The sequence below is a fragment of the Garra rufa genome, chromosome 1, assembly GCF_049309525.1.
Source record: "Garra rufa chromosome 1, GarRuf1.0, whole genome shotgun sequence".
In the NCBI taxonomy this organism is placed as follows: Eukaryota; Metazoa; Chordata; class Actinopteri; order Cypriniformes; family Cyprinidae; genus Garra; species Garra rufa.
In genome coordinates, this window is record NC_133361.1 from 19,850,728 (window position 1) to 19,868,556 (window position 17,829).

The 17,829-nt window shown below is 34.2% G+C and overlaps 1 protein-coding gene across 1 annotated transcript; it reads left to right on the plus strand.

Moving 5' to 3' along the window:
* The first annotated feature begins 14,347 nt into the window (after positions 1-14,347).
* On the plus strand, positions 14,348-17,462 carry LOC141343701 (microfibril-associated glycoprotein 4-like). The gene is made up of 4 exons (XM_073848333.1): positions 14,348-14,491; positions 14,568-14,664; positions 14,905-15,072; positions 17,200-17,462. The coding sequence occupies exons 1-4, from the start codon at positions 14,348-14,350 to the stop codon at positions 17,460-17,462; spliced, it is 672 nt and encodes a 223-aa protein (XP_073704434.1).
* The last annotated feature ends 367 nt before the right edge of the window (positions 17,463-17,829 follow it).

Here is a 17,829-nt window from a genome sequence, read left to right on the forward strand (position 1 = left end):
GTGTCTGTCTGTCTGGAACTTGTGGGATGTTTGTCAATGTGAATTCAATGTCCAAAACTTTGTTATTAGCGAGGGTATTTCATAAAAGTGAGAGAGAGAAAAAAAGAAGCAACTCTGGAGTCTGGAAAGCGGAATAAACTTACTCATCTGGTGCATTGCATCTTCTTAAAACAACAGTTTATTTATATTAATCACATCATAAAGTTTTGTTTCATTAAACTTTAATATATAAATGAAATCTGTATTTATGCATACATTCCTCAACCAAGTGACATGACCATTTGCTGTCATGCAAATTGAAAAAGTGAAGTCATATTTATGTTGCGTATTGTTTTTCATTTTATTTCAAGTCAGCTTTACAGGAAGTTGTATTAGTGTTCAATGCATTTGTCTTTTAAGCACATGCTAAAATGACATATGCCCTGAGAGTGAAATATCTACGCTATCTATAATAGAGAGAACCATCTTGGGATTTTTGAAGGGCGTCTAATGGAAATTTGATAACAGACTAATCAATGATTTCCATTTTCTATTTTAAGGCAGAGGTTTAGTATGATATATTTTCTGCAAATAGCAGATCTTCAGTACAGGTCCAATCTTATAAATTGTACACATTCCGATCACTGTAAAGTAAGAACAGAGAGAGAAAGATCTCATTGAATCTGATTACCGAATCAGATCAATGAAATACATCAGTCTCTGACTGATGATTCTGTTAGTTGTTGATTCTCTAATTGTTGATTCTGAGTGTAGTTCAGAATAACTGTCCAAATCTCTTTTTTTAAGACTTTGTTTTTTTTTTTCTTCTGAAAGAACAGCCAGAGTGCAGGATGTAACCTATGTGTCATTTCTGTCTCAGTTAAACAGCATGATTAGGTGAAGAGAGATTTTCCATTTCATGAGTCTCTGATGATGTTCTCTGTGTTCAAAACAAGAAAGTAGCATCTACACAACTGAACTTTATACTAAGATGACAAACCGGTCAGCTGATATGTCTTTGCGTTACCCTGAGATGATGTCTGTGACTTTCATCTGAGTTCTACACATTGTGTGCAAATCTGTGTAAAACAACAGGATGAAAAAACAATTACAGGCTAGATATAAATCTACACAGAGAATTACAGCTGTAATGAATTAAAAAATGGAACTTACTCAGGCTTAATCTTCACTATATGAAAGTATGCATTAAAAGTTAGAGAGAAAAAATACATGCCATGTTACGGTTATCTTATTGCAATATTTAGAATGTCAAAATTAAGCAAAATTAAGAATCAAATACAATTGATTTAATCTGTCTTTGTTAAAAAGATTTTAAAAGATACTTACAAAAAGAACGGAAGTTAACTATCCAATATAAAGCGAAAACACATTCAGAGGGGAAGACAATGACTCTCAGATCTTTAATGACACGCTCCCCATTTCCTAAGAATTAAAATAAAAGAATTACATGAGGATAAAAGGAAGATGGGAACATTTGCAAATAAAATTTTAAACAATTTAGTATTTCTTATAATGTAATACTGTACATTTTGTCCAGACCCCTCAGACAATGTGTTGTCTAATGAAACTGTATTACATTACATTCATAAAATTATACTTACGTGTTCTCAGGATCAGTTCTGCTGTCAGTATACCAGAGTTCAACAAAACAAGACCAAGTGCTCCAAATATGTACATGATCACATGAGAGAGATGCACTAGAACACATTTTAATTGTTAAATCGAGAACATTTACAGTACAATTACTTAAAGTGATTATTTTCAGCAATGAGTGATTACATGAATTTGGTCCTTGTTGGCTTGTCTCAAACTGTTGTTGTTGTTGTCGCCGCACTACTAAATGTTCTGCCTCTGTGTAATAAAAAAACTAAATTGATTTAAAAGTCAAAAGGATGAGCATAGTATATGTATATATAGTATATTTATCCTGGGCTCAGAACACACAACAAAGTATGCGACCCTGGACCACAAAACCAGTCATAAGCGTATTTTTTTGGAAATAAATAAGCTTTCCATTGATGTATAATTTGTTATGATAGGACAATATTTGTTTGAGATATTTTAAAATCTGCAATCTAAGGGTGCAAAAAAAAAAAAAAAAAAAAAAAATTAAGAAAACCACCTTTAAATTTGTCCAAATTAAGTTCTTAGCAATTCCTAATAAAAAAATAAAAATAAAAATAAGTTTTGATATATTTATGGTATAAAACTTACAAAATATCTTCATGGAACATGATCTTTACTTAATACCCTAATGATTGTTGGCATAAAAGAAAAATCTATCATTTTGACCCATACAGTGTATTTTTGGCTATTGCTCCAATATACCTGTGCTACTTTAGACTGCTTTTGTGGTCCAAGGTCACATATAATAATCAAACTCTGGGTGTCAAGAAGTTACTAAGACTGAATATTATTGTCAAATAATGTCTTTGTTATGTTCTACTATTTGTTTCATATGTTTTTGTTTTTTTGCACTCCCCTTTGATAAATGGAATGAGTTGGTGCAACTCGTTGTAAAATTGTTGAAAAAAAAAAAACAGTCTGTTTAAATATGGGGAACTTATTGAGATATAGGTTGTTATTGTGGCTCATTACAGTTTTCAGTTTAACACACTGCACATGAAATGTCACTTACCTGGTCTGAGAAGGCCAATTAAGGAAATCCGTTCGACAAATTGTGCCAAAGACAGAAAAACTGAAGAGATCCAATTAAAGCACATACAACTAAATCCTAAAAAAACCAAAAACAAACATATTATTATTACATATTTTCTAATATTTACACAACTATTTTGTGAGAACCTTCAATAAGCAAGTGGGCTTTAATCTAGTGGTCACTTCAGTTTTTTTTTTTTTTTTTGTAATACTAATAAAAAAATTGTTAGGTACAACATACTTCTTTTGTTCATGTTCAATGGCATTTTTCAGCTATGGAGGTGTTATACAGGTAAGGTTAGGGACAGGTTTGGAGGTATGGTTAGGTGTCAGGCTAACAAGAGGGAATCTTTTTTTTTTCAAAGCCACTGTAATAACTAATTCAAACAAACCATTCAGAAACTCTTACCTCTACACAGTTTGAGACAGAAGAGCACTACACATCCAAAGCATATTCCAAGAATTACATGTGTCATGTTCATAAAATGTGAATTCTTTTGGGCATAAAAAACTGTCAGAGGAATAAAAAAAAAAAAAAAATACTCCACATAAAACAAATATTGTTACTGTGCAAAATTAAAAAAATATATATATAAGTAAACAAGCTGGGATTACTGTGCAATATTTGGTAATAAATGTATTGTTTCAATTACATAAGCAGCACACCAGTAAAGATTTGAGTTCTCTTTTGTATCTTATTACGCTTGAATGTTTTAAAAGCACTTGAATGAATGGTAGCAGGATCATATACTTTAACACTAGCCAAAGGATGTCAGGGGGGAAAAACTGAAACAAATAAAAAAAGAAAACACATTTTGATAGCCTAATGTATATTATCCAACAGGTAGTTCAGTCATTGAATATGGGACATTATTTATAACCATGCGTATACACAGATTTGATCTTTCAGTGTGCATATACTAAAATCTCCAGGTACCACAGGTGTTTCGGAATTTAAAGGAAAAATAGGCTCATTCTCCAACTCCCCCCGAGTTAATAAGTTGAGTTTTACCGTTTTGAAATCCATTCAGCCGTTCTCCTGTTCTGGCGATATCACTTTTGGCATAGCCTAGCATAGATCATTGAATCCTATTAGACCAATAGCATCACGTTCAAAAATAACCAATGAGTTTCGGTATTTGTCCTATTTAAAACTTGACTCTTCTGCAGTTAAATTGTACTAAGACCGTCGGAAAATGTAAAGATGCGATTTTCTATAAGATTAGGAATTACACTCCCATTCCGGTGTAATAGTCAAGAAAGTTTGCTGCTGTTAAAAAAAGTCACACAGCGCCTGAAGTTAGTTCCCAGCAAGGTAACTTCCAACAAGGAATGCTCCCTGTGCATGAAGTTGGTCACAATGTGCTGCGATGTGCTGCGTGATATTACTGCGCCTGCTTCAGCCATGTTATGGCAGCAAACTTCCTTGACTATTACGCCAGAATTGGAGTGTAGTTCCTAATTGGCCTGGAAAATTGTATCTTTACATTTTCCGTCGGTGGTCATTTTGAACGAGATGCTATTGGTCTAATAGGCTATAAGCTATGCTAAAAGTGATATCGCCAGAACAGGAGAACAGCTGCATGGATTTCAAAACGGTAAAAATCAACTTATTAACTTGGGGGGAGTTGGAGAATTAGCCTATTTCCAAAAAATGTGGAGTGTTCCTTAAAAGGGTACACCGGATAGGTTAGGTTAGGTTTCTGGTGTGTTTGTCAGCTCAGAAAAGCTGGGAGGGAATAAACATGTAGCCAGTTTGTTATGGGCTGACTGAGTCTAAAACTGTGTCATCCAGTGAGCTGTTTCAAATTGCAGCCTGTTTCAATTAAAACCACCTTGTGTCCCTATGACTAACCTTAACCTCACTGAGGCTATAATATCTGCCCTAATTTTCCTACTGAGACTGCAGGTTGGAAACTGCTTTCTTGGCTTGGGATGCTCAAGACTCAAGCAGCAGTCGCATTTAAATATTTGAATTCAGGCAAAACTGGTAATACCGCATACACCACTTTTATTTACATTCAGATGTGCATAAGCATACAGTACACTATGATCTACTTCCCTTTGATAATAATCTCACTTTTGTATTTGCCTGAAAGTCAATCAGACTCGAAATTAGCCAAAATATTGGTGCATATGAACACATGATTCTGTTTTTTGCCAACTCTTTCAGCACTCCAGTGCCAGTTCTTACAGCAGTCACTGAACTGAGCAAACAGTTCTGACTCATTAGCATTTAGTTGCCATAAACAGAGCTGTTTTTGACAAGGTTAAATTGAGGAACTTTATGCATTTCATGAAAACCCTATAGAATCATACTATGTCATGGAAAATGGACGTCCAATGTCCTCTTTAATAATATAATTGCATATGTATTATGTCATTGCATGATTACATGAACGAAATGATGGATCAGTTATTTTGAAAGAACCAATTTGCAGAGAAGAATTGTATTTCCCAGTTTGCCTGCAGGCTCTGAATTACAGGTAATAATGTTGTAAATAATGTTCAGTTTCTTGCACAGACTGAATGTTTTGCTTCATAAGACCTTCATATATCACCAGGAGCCATGGGTATTAATTTTGTGTTGCTTTTTTTAAAAGGTCCACTGAAGTGCCTTGAAACACACAAAGTGTACTCCATTTGATGTGCGTGAACACGGGTGGTCGACACATGTGCTTTAGAAAGCTTCATCCATGTCTAGAGTCTGCTCTTTTTTTCCCTCATAAGTTAACTCTGTGAACAAGTGATTGATTTCAGCCGCAGCTTCAGCGTCTATTTATAGTGTGGGTCGCTTCGGATTCTAGAGAGCATTTGATTGGACAGAAACTTTGATGAGTAGCTAAAGTGCAGGCCGATGTCATCAAAACCACTGATCCATAAAGTTAGAAACTTTTGAAACTTTTTTTAAATGTTTATATCTTCTAAAAGCAAATTTTGTCATTGTTTTGGAGCACACAAGCTTATAGATCATCTTATGGCTAACATATTCATATTAAAAGCCAAAAAAGCCAGTCCTTTTAGCTAAAAACCTTCTACATTTTGGATGGCCTGGGTTGCGTAAATTGATATTTTTTAGGTGAACTATCTATTTATTGTGTGATCATCAATAATGATAATGAATAATTATAATGAAAAAAAAAAAAACTAAGTCTAATACATACCTGGAAGATACATAAACAACATTACAGGTCTCAGAATATAAAGAGCACAGCAACTGATTATCTCACTATTGAATCCTGGAACAGAGTATTAATTGTTAGGTATAAGATAAAATGACAAAAACTGTGTGGTGATGAAGAATCACATCAAGAGAAATTAAACAAACCCAACATATCAAGACAGTAATCTTGAGTCAGCAATGAAAAACATCTGCATAATACAAAATAAATAAATAAATAAATACATAATCAATCCTGTCAAGTTCTTACTATTCTGCTTTAGTGGTCTCATGGGTAAATGTATAGACTACAAAACTCACCTTCAGTAAGACCCCAGAAGATGAAGGCAAAAAACATGCAGATGTTTGGACAAAAGACAAGTGAAACCTGAATTCTCCAGAAGTTTGTTCTGAAGTTTGTTCTGCTTGGGCAAGCTGTGCAAGCAATGAGAAAGACACTTACAGCAACACAGGCAGAATGTATTGCAGGAAATGAAGTATGTAAATATGATTCTTCTCACAAACACACCTGTGTTATAACTGCTGTAGATCAGACAGCAGAACAGAAGTACAGCTCCAAATCCAGAAACGATGCAGAGAACCAACACCATTATGTGCAAAGTAGAAAAACCTGTCAAAAATGGATAATCAATTAGCATTTACATCTGGACTGAGTCGAACTGTTATATTTAGTTTTTCTAACATAATTAGAAGACAAGAATTTTTAATTGAGGCCATTGATTCTCCTACAGTACTGCATTCTACATGGATATTTACAATTAACATAAGATTAATATAAAATATATACTGAGTATATATATTGTATATTAGTATATATACGGTATATTGTATAGATACGGTGTGCACCTCATTGTAAAGAATAAATAGTAACACTTTAGAATAATTACTAAAGAAAAAAATTGTCATTGTCAAAGAACCTAATTGTTCATTTTATAAATGTTACTGTTGTGATTATTAATGAATTAGTCATTCTTTATGAATTGGTCACAGTTCACAAGTAGTTCTCAATGACAATTTTTTTTCTTTAGTAATTATCAAAGACCTAATAAGGGACCACCTTTGTCCAAAATTAGCAATTACCTACTGCTTAGTTAAGCTTGCTTCTATATTAGTTAATAGTATTAATGTAAGTGTTAATGTAGAACTATCTATTACTTACTGCATAGTTACTTGTTAACAACGGCCCATTATTCTAAAGTGTTACTGAATAAATAAATAAATGAAATGAAAGGTTGATAAGTAACTTAAAAATAAAGCAATATCATACGCACTTTTTTAAAGTTAACTCAACTAAATCTATCCAACTACAATTTGTGTTTAGATAAATAAATAGATATATATAAAAAATATTTAGATTAATATTAAAGATAATTAGTAAATTCCAAGATGGGATGTTTATTAGAAAATATTTAAACGATAGTTAAGTGTTTAATTTTTATTTTATTTTTTTAGCTGTAAACAGAAACCACCTTATTTATCCATTTATTTAGGTATTTATTTCTTTTTCAGTCAACTCACCTAGCTGCCCCATGTTCTGCAGTTGCACAGGCTGAAAGTCCTCCAGCAAACACTTGACACATGTAAACTCCTTTATCCTCAGTTCTGGCACTCTTCAGTCTGAGAGAGAAGTTTCCTTTGGGGATTTCAGCAGTGAATAACTCAACTCTGTCTCTGTATCGCTCATCTGATGAATCTGGAAAAACCTCATTGTTTTGTTAGAGCAGAACCAGAATATCTTCATCTTCATCAGTTTTCTGCCATGAAATATTTTCAGTGTGTTCAGGTGCGATGTGAGAGTCCACAGAGCAGTTCAGAGTGACATCCTCACCAACAGACACAGATATAGACTCATCTGATCCTGATACTAGCAAACGCAAAGAATAAAAGTGGTTCAAATTCAATAACAAAAACATAAAAAAAAATTGAAAATGAATTTTCAGTGGTCTTTATAGGACAGGTAGCCTATACGTTTAAATAAATGCTTTTACTTTCGTTTCCTGTCGTTGTTAAGACCTGTTTTAATATATGAACCATGAAAAACTACACAGCAAAATCACCAGTGTTATATACACAGCTAGGTGTATATAGCTGGAGTCCCATCCATGGCTGTTAAAACACTGAAGCAGATGTAGAATCTATTATTTGTAGTGCTGAATGTGGACTTATCCAAGCAGTTAATTAATCAAGATTCACTTTACAAGTGATTGACCATAGTGATAACACCTGCTGTTTATGTTAATGAGTCTACCAAAGAATCAATGTAAAATATAAGCATTTTAATAAAGTAAGGTCTGGTAAGTATTTGCGGAAGAGATCCCCAAAATTTATTACACTGTGAATTTAACAAGACACACAGTAACCTATTTAAAGCATTGTTTACATAAATGATTACAGATTATATAGATATGTATACACACATTACACTTAATTTCCAGTGATATCACAGTTTAATTTGTGGTCTAAAAGTTTTGTATAATTTTGTATAAACAAACTGTATAATACTGTTCTGGTTTACAACAGTGAATAAATGCAATTAAAGGCTAAGGTATCACTGTTTATTGGCACTTTAAATCTTACTGAGCATTAAATTATTTAGATATTTAGATTTTTTTTACATTTTTACATAATTGAGATCCTTCTTGGACCTCTCAGTAGAAAATAATAATAATAATAATAATATAATTTATTCCTTTATTTTATTATTTTTTATAAAATGGGCGAACTCTCTTTGTAACCTGTGGTCTGGGATCAGGGTTTTAATTTCTCCTCTAATAGTAAATGCTACAGTTTTCACCAACTGTATAGACTTATCTGAAACATATCCGTTATATCATGCAAAAGGTGGCAGCCTCCTTCACGGTATTTAATGAAATGTTGTACACTGAGAACAATTTCACTCATTTTCTCTCCTGTTGTTGTCTAGTCCAGAACATACAGTCTGACTTTCTCATGATTCAAACGTTCCTGCATGATGTTTTAGTAAGTAATTTGTGTCCTGTGTCGTTTATATTAATAACATTATCTTATTCATTCACTCATGCTGATGTGTATGTAAGACAGATGCTTGACACGCATTTGAAGCTTAACAGTAGACATAAAGCTATTTTCACAATTACAAAATATGCTGAAACAGACAAACAAACAGCCAAAACCATCTGCAATAAAATTATGAACATCACTAAAGTGTGTTTGATCACTGTCAACCCTAATAAGAGTTCGAGAAAACATTCAGTGTTGGATAAAAAGTCTTTGTTGACCATGTTTGTGATTCCACTGAATCAGACTGAGTGTCGTCTGTTTCTCCTACCAGCCTCCTGATCTTGATTCAGTAAAGGATTCATTTCATGTGATTCTGCTGCGTTCTGGTTCTGGTTTGATCCATTGACTAGTGTTGCATCACATCCTGCTGAAATCTGGGTTCAAAATAAAACATAAAACATTTAATTTAAACATATTATCATAAAATATGTATGCTTTGGCGGCATTTATTCAAAGGTTATTTTTTTGTAATAAAAAAGCTTAATAGGAAATAGGAAATTTGACTGACAAATCTATTTAAATCTGCCCACTCAAATCTTATAAAAGCTCCAGTCAGTGATCTAGAAAAAGGTGTTTTACTCTATATAAAGGTGGTTGCACATCATGGCTGCCATATTTAAAGGAGTATGATGCTGCATCCACAATGATAGTTGTCAATATAATATCCCAAACCTCCTTCACGTCACTAGTGAACCTAAACTAGGTCTCCTGCAAGTCAATTTAAAAACGATGCTAACCTGATATGGTTGAAGGCACATTTTTATCCCTGTGTGTAATAAGGGGGAAAAGATTTCAAATCAGAAAACATCATTATTGTCAATCAAACACCTTTACAGTGAATCACCTTACATCAGATTACATCACGTTTACATCAGATTTTGCACACATTAACTAAATCTCAAAACAATAACTGTTCATTTATTTTACAAAGGGGATGTATCATACATATCACCATTATGAAAGATATATTTAATTCTCTAATTATAATGAGGTGAGGAAGGAGATCAGTGAAATAATCTTGAGGAGTACATGAGTGGCCAAATATTGTAATCAAACAGGTTTCAACAACAATGGTCAATGGTTGATCTCTGACCTGCTCTTAGATCAGAATCAAATGTCATTAATCTAACAGTTTATTTCATACTCACAGGGTTCAAAAACTTGTAAAATCAGCAAAGAGAAAGTGAAGAGGCCTTCGGAGGGAAAAACGGCGATTCTCAGATCTTTAACTGAACGATCGCCGTTAACTGAAGATAAAAGTAAAACATTTAACTGAAAACAATTATTTACACATTTGTACTGAGTCATAAAACAGCATTAAAAGTTGATTGTAATTACCCCAAATCTCTTCACAATGTGATAGTAACTGTGCTAAGTCACTGAGTAAAATAAGGTTCTAACATTTGTTTACCACACATTTAGTGGGTTATTTAATGTAAACATACTAAAAAGAAACTGAAACTGTATGATGTTCATTCACCTGTTTTCAATATCAGTTCAGTCATCAGTGTCACAGAGTTCAGTACAACAATACCAACTGATCCAAACACATACACAGGGACAAAATGGTGAAAATCTGTAAGATCAAATGACATGGTTTTATTCAATCATTTCGACCGGTGCCACTGTTGATGGCATAGGAGTTCACAAGCATTTTTCCCCCCACCAGGAGAGGTTTATTAGGCTGCTGTCACTTTAAGAACAAATGCAAAGATCTAATATACCGACAAACATTTAAATACTTTCCCAACTTTTTTTTTTTTTTTTTTTCAAGTCAAAACACACCAGGAGAAACAGGAGAAGTACTAGTAATTTTCTGGCAGGACATTATCCATTTTCTACAGACTTTTTTCTAACAGATTTGTGTTTGATTGAGGAAACAATGAAATGTCAGTTCAAGATTGCAAATATACAAGAGTGGAGCAGGATTTGAAAAAAATGATGTTTGATTAAACAAGGTTCAGGAGGAGCACGATCAGATAATCAACCCATTCGGCACAGGTGCAACCTGTTTAACCAATCATTCAATCAGCGCATCCTCTATATATTACCAGCCGTCTTACCTCCATCCAGCGATAGTTTCTTGGCATTCGGTTTGGCGTTGGTCAAAATATTACAGTCAAAGACTAAACCTGTACCGGGGTTTTTGGATCATCCGTTGCAATCTGTCGGCCTTAGATTGACTTCGCCTCGCTCGACACCACTAGTACCGCACGAGACCCGGCTTTCGAGCGTCGGGTCGCAGCGACAAGCCTCAGACCAGCCTGGGTCGCGCCCTACTTCTCACCACAGCAAACCCAACTCGCTTCCCGCTTTGGTTCAACTATTCACCGCTGCCTTTTCCGGCCACAGCGCTTCATGTAGTCAGACCACCAGGTCTCGTAGCAGTCGCTAGCGAGAGACGGGCCGTGTTGTTAATTATTTTTAGGTAAGTTTAGTGGACGGTATACGGCGTATACCCACTATTTAAAACCCCTTTTGATGTGCATTATTCAGTAACGTTAGTGTTCCGCATTAGCCAAAATCATGACAGTCTACCACATCCAGTCATATGTGAATAAATGTAAATATTCGCTAAAGACAGTGATAATGCAGTCAGGACCGCGGCGCCGGCTTGCTATGAAATGTATTTGATGATTGGGTAACACTTTATAATAACTATCTGTTATAACTAATTAATAGATCATTAATAAACTGCTAGTTAATGGGTTATAAATGACTTGTTAAATAACAGTTAATTGTTTGTTAATTATTTATAACTGTGCCTTATAGATAGCCAAAAGATAACTTACAAGCTGTTAGTAAACAAGTTATAAATGACTTGTTAACTATATTTTAATAATTTATAACTATACCTAATAAATTAGTAATAGATCATGAACAAGCTGTTAGTAAATTACTTACTAAAGACTTGTTAAGTATCAGTTAATAGTTTATATTATGTTATTGGGACGTTATTCTAAAGTTGCAACTATTCTTCATTTATTAAATGTTAGTAAATGAGGAATAGTTGCAACTTTAGAATAACGTCCCAATAACATACATAAGCTAATAACTAACACTTAACTAATATAAGGGTTTGTATTCTGTTGTATACTGCTGTTCTGCCATGTGATGGTTCAGTATGTGTGTTTCTATATATTAAACACAATGTTCAATATTTCATCTGTGGAGTTTCTTTGGTAAAATACAGTACACAGAAAAGCCTATGAGTGGAACAAGGTTGAGGTACAAAAGTTGTATATTTTAAATATCACAGCAAATTTCTGTAGCTTGAACTTGTTCCATCCATTTGCTGTTCTACAAAGTTTCACTGGTATTAGTAGATGGTTAACAAACTATGAACAACTGATCTGTAAAGTGTGAGTTAATATATTAGTTAAGTGTTAGTTATTAGCTTATGTATGTTATTGGGACGTTATTCTAAAGTAGCAACTATTCCTCATTTACTAACAGTTAATAAATGAAGAATAGTTGCAACTTTAGAATAAAGTCCCAATAACATATATAAACTATTAACTGATACTTAACAAGTCTTTAGTAAGTAATTTACTAACAGCTTGTTCATGATCTATTATTAATTTATTAGGTATAGTTATAAATCATTAAAATACAGTTAACAAGTCATTTATAACTTGTTATTACATGGCTCTTTGGAATGCTTGATTCTGATTGGTCAGTTGAGACATTTGCAGGTTCGTTCTTTTCACACACAGTTATAAATAATTAACAAACTATTAACTGTTATTTAACAAGTCATTTATAACTCATTAACTAACAGTTTATTAATGATATATTAACTAGTTATAACGGATAGTTATTATAAAGTGTTACCGATTATTATTACTTATTAACTTGTGTTGGAATTTTCCAACTCACGTGAGACAGATGAATAGAGGCCAGTTGCATAAACTTGGCCACTATGTTAAGTCTGTGTCTGGAAAACTAGTTTAACCAACCTGGAGTTAACTGTGCGATCATCTGTTATTTTTTCCAGTTCTAATTAGGCCAATATATCTTTTTATGTAACAAACATAGAAAAATTAGAACCAATGATGAAGAAAAAAATTTAAGTCTGTGTAAAGGTATTTGAGAGAATGGTTTCCAAACACATTATAAATGTTAGAAATGTATTGCTGAATTACACGTTACAAAGACTGTAAACTATGTAGTACTGAATTGTGGATGGTTAGTTTTTCCCTCACTTTTGTATTCAGGACTTCTCGATGCCACCGAGCATGGCCCCTTCCCTAACATTATAAGAGATGTGTTTGACTTGAGGTATCATTTATTGTTTAGTTGGATACAATTAATATTGGAATCAAATGAAAGTATGCTGAAAATTGGTGTGCATACAGTAGCTTATGTAGGTCAAACAGCACATGGGGTGAGGCATTATTATGCAATATCAGCAATCACAGATATTTGGACAGTTTTAGATTTTCTCAGAGGTCATGTGAGAAAAACACAGAGATGCAGAGTCGCACAGGATTAAAATCTCAAAGTACACTGTGAAACTCAATTTTTTTTCCACGTTGCCCTGGAAAACTAGGCCTGTCCAAATAGGGCTTTAGTTTGTATTTCATTAGTTCATGTTTTCCCTTGTTCTATTCAGCTGAGTGCCATTCATTATTTAATTCTCTGTATTTAGTCATGTGACAATCTTATACAGAAAATGAGCAGCCTAATAAAGAAGTTGACTGGTACAAAGTATTTTATGTATTTTGAAAATGCAAAAATACTACATTTAATTTATCAATTTGATTAATTCCCAAACGCTTTAAAATACATGTTTCTGAAATACTGCCCATCTCAGCCTATATGGATATATAAGACATGGTATAGATTTCTTTTTCTTTTTCTTTCATTAAGTTTGATGTAAGCCAAATAATTGTATTCTATCTGCTGGACACAAACTTTGACACAAAATAATGCAGATTTCACTCTGTAACACTCTTCCTTGTACACTGGTACATTTCCATTTGAAAATATACATATAATTCATGGTGCATTAACATTTCTAACAAATATTTACCAAAGCATTTAGAGCTATATGAGCTTTTACATATCAAAAAGACAGAGGAGGAGCCTGATAATCTGACAGATATATAAAGAGAGTTCGTGTCAGACTGAATAATAAAACAAGGTGAGTTGCTATCTTTATTCTTCAATTGCTTAGCATAAAATTAAGACAGGTTTTCAGAAAATAACAGATAAATATTATATATGAAAAATGTTATTACTTTATAGATTAAACAAATCTAACTCCTAAGAAAAATTCAGAAGACGGAAGTAAGTTCATCTGCTTCTTTTACTTTGTCGATTACTCTAAACTCCGGAATCTTGCTCAATTTAACTTTGATTTCATCACTATACATGTGCAACATAACTCTTTCTCTGTGTCTCTTGTAGATGATGCTGTTTTTGGCAGCTTTTCTCCCTCTTTTATTGGGCAGTGACTCTGCACTCATGCCATTCGACTGTTCTGACATCCAAAACTCAGGAGAAAAACTGAGTGGGATTTATGCCATCTATCCAGCAGGTGACACTCCTGTCTGGGTTTTCTGTCACATTGTCTCAGACGGGAGCATAGAAGACAATGGAGGATGGACGGTATGTGACTTTGCATCATTAAACATACATCAGAACATACTTTATGAATCGTATGTTGTATATAAACCCATCACAGGTGATTCAGAGGAGAATGGACGGCAGTATGAATTTCTATCAGCCGTGGAATCAGTACAAGAGAGGATTTGGGAATGCGGAGACCGAATACTGGCTGGGTAAGATCTCAAAGTGCAATGTTTATATGTTTGTTGAACATGTTCTTCGTGTGTGTGTGTGTGTGTGTGTGTGTGTGTGTGTGTGTGTGTGTGTGTGTGTGTGTGTGTGTGTGTGTGTGTGTGTGTGTATATATGTGTGTGTGTCTGTGTGTGTGTGTGTGTGTGTGTGTGTGTGTGTGTGTGTGTGTGTGTGTGTGTGTGTGTGTGTGTGTGTGTGTGTGTGTGTCTCTCTCTAAACAGGGCTGAAAAACATGTACCATCTGACACGGACCAGAACATATATACTAAGAGTGGATCTGGAAGACTTCAATGGAAGGAAGGGTTACGCTCTGTACTCATCCTTTTCTGTGGCTGCTGAAGTTGATGGATATAAACTGCAAGTTTCAGGATTTACTGATGGAGGAGCAGGTAGGACACTTTCATGCATAGGATTCATGTACACTTGATTATGCACTTTAGTGCATCTTTGTGCACGTTTTTATATTGTATTTAATTTGGATCCAGACTGTTCAATGTAATTTACCAGCTTTTCTGTAATGAGTTCTTTAAATGTGGCTTACATGTAAAAATACAGATTTTTTTTTAAGAGTACCAGCAAGCATTATGAAATGTCAGATATGTTGCTCTGTCAAAATATATTAAATAGAGAAGAAAAACACTTGTTTTTTGACTATTAATCAATCAATCAATCAATCAATCAATAACCTTTATTTAAACAGTAACAATGCGGTTGTGTCAAAGCAACTTCACAGTATTAAATATGACAATCAGTGTTTGGGAAAGTTACTTTTAAAAGTAATGCATTACAATATTGAGTTACTCCCTAAAAAAGTAACTAATTACATTACTTAATTACTTTTTATGGAAAGTAATGTGGTACGTTACTTTTTAAATCAGGGCAGGGCTTGTTTGTTTTATAAAAATTTATATTTTTGGCAAATGTAAAAACCTTTTTAAATCAAAAGCCTCAGGCTTAGAGAAAAGTAAATTCACGTCTGTGCAGTAGACTGCATAAGAAAAAAATTAAACTTCTCAGCAATACAAAAAAGGAAAAGAAATGGTAAATTATCTTGAGTAATTTTTGCTTATTAGTACGGACGAATTGGATCATCGAAGGTCGGCAGCAAAGACATCGGTTAATAAAATGGGATTAAATACATAAAGGATATTTGTATTATTTAACATATTTAATTATTGCAGGTTTGCATTGAATTTCACTGTTTTTATTCATTTTGAGGAATACTGTATCCCTTTTTTTAGTGAGTGAAATATTTTTTTTGCATGTTCACATTTATTCTAGAACTAAAGTAACATCTTACTCACAATTTCTGTCAACATGGGGACAGGAGAGCTTACTGGCGTTACTTATTTAAAAAAATAACTCAGATATTTGCTTGTTAAAAGTAATGCTTTACTAGTTACTTAGAAAAAGTAGTATTGTAACGTAACTTGCGTCAGATTTGCAAAGGACTTATCTGGTTACTGTGGTCTTGCGGCAACGGCCGTCTAGGTGAGGAGTTCTTTACTGATGATTCGTCTCCGGGGCTCATCTAGTTGATGTTGGCTCCGCTGACAATCAGGGCTGTGGAGGTCGTCTCTAGGTGCTAATCCTCCATCTGGGCTGGGTACGGACTGGATCCTTGGGACTGCAGTGACTATCTGATCTGGATACAGACTGGATCTGGCGGCTATGTAGACCTTGGAATAAGAACAAAAAAGCCTAGTATTAGCGTAGATGCCATTCTTCTTACGATGCAACAAGTACATCAGGTTTAATGGGAAGTGTTCCCTGTTTCCGGTTGACCTAATTAATGCAGCCTAACAATTCTTTAATGAATTTGGATTATAGAAATGTGTTAATGTGTTAAGTGTAAGCCAGGTTAAAGAGATGTGTCTTTAATATAGATTTAAACTGACAGAGTGTGTCTGCCTCCCGAACAGTGTTAGGTAAGATTGTTCCAGAGTTTAGGCGCTAGATAAGAAAATGATCTGCCGCCTGCAGTTGATTTTGATATTCTAGTTATTATTAAATTGCTGAGTTTTGAGAACGCAGCGGACGTGAGGGACTTTAATGTGATAAGAGCTTTGCTCAAGTGAGGAGCTGAACCATTGAGAGCTTTATAAGTAATTAGCAAGATTTTAAAATCTATACAATGTTTTATAGGGAGCCAGTGCAGTGCTGACAGAACCGGGCTAATATGGTCATACTTTCTGGATCTATTAAGAACTCTAGCTGCTGCATTTTGGACCAGCTGGAGTTTGTATATTAAGCGTGCAGAACAACCACCCAATAAAGCATTACAATAATCTATCCTTGAGGTCATGAATGCATGAATTAACATTTCTGCATTTGACATCAAGACCATAGGTCGTAATTTCAAATGCGGTTTGCAAATGCTAGGAATGTACCTTTCGAACAAAAGATTGCTATGGAATAGCACACCTAGGTTCCTAACTGATGACGAAAAATTGACAGTGCAGCCATCGAGTTATATATTATGCTAATCCTGTTAATGATGCTCTTTCTCTCCGCAGGTGACTCTTTGACCTTCCACAATGGTCTGAAGTTCACAACCTTTGACAAGGATCAAGACATTGATGATAATAACTGTGCCAAAATGCGTCTCGGGGGATTTTGGTATAGAGCCACACCTTGTCACTACACAAACCCCAATGGGGTGTACTTATGGGGAAGAGATGCCACCATTTTCGGTATTGGAAATGCTTGGTACACCTGGGAGAACAGTGTTGCTGTCAGCATGAAGACCATCAGCATGAAGATTAAACCTGTGTCTTAAAAACATTAGTGTTTACAGTTGCAAATTGTTTATATTGTTAACCATATATTACCACTGAGAAGATTTATGCTTTCTCTTTTAACTGTGAAATAGAATAAATCATGTAAGTCAGAATGATATGGTGATTTTTTTAAATAAACTTTAGCATTGAAAGCATTATGTCTGTATGGAGATGACTGTTACCACGGCAAACCTCAAGAAATTACCTAGCTATGGATGCTTGTATCCGGCACCAAAACAAAAAAACAATTGTGACTTTCTCACAACTGAGACTTTCTTTTCCTCAGAATTGCAAGGAAAGTTTAAGATGACAAACGTTAACGTCTGAAAACGTTATAGTTTCTTGTGTGTGTATATATATATATAT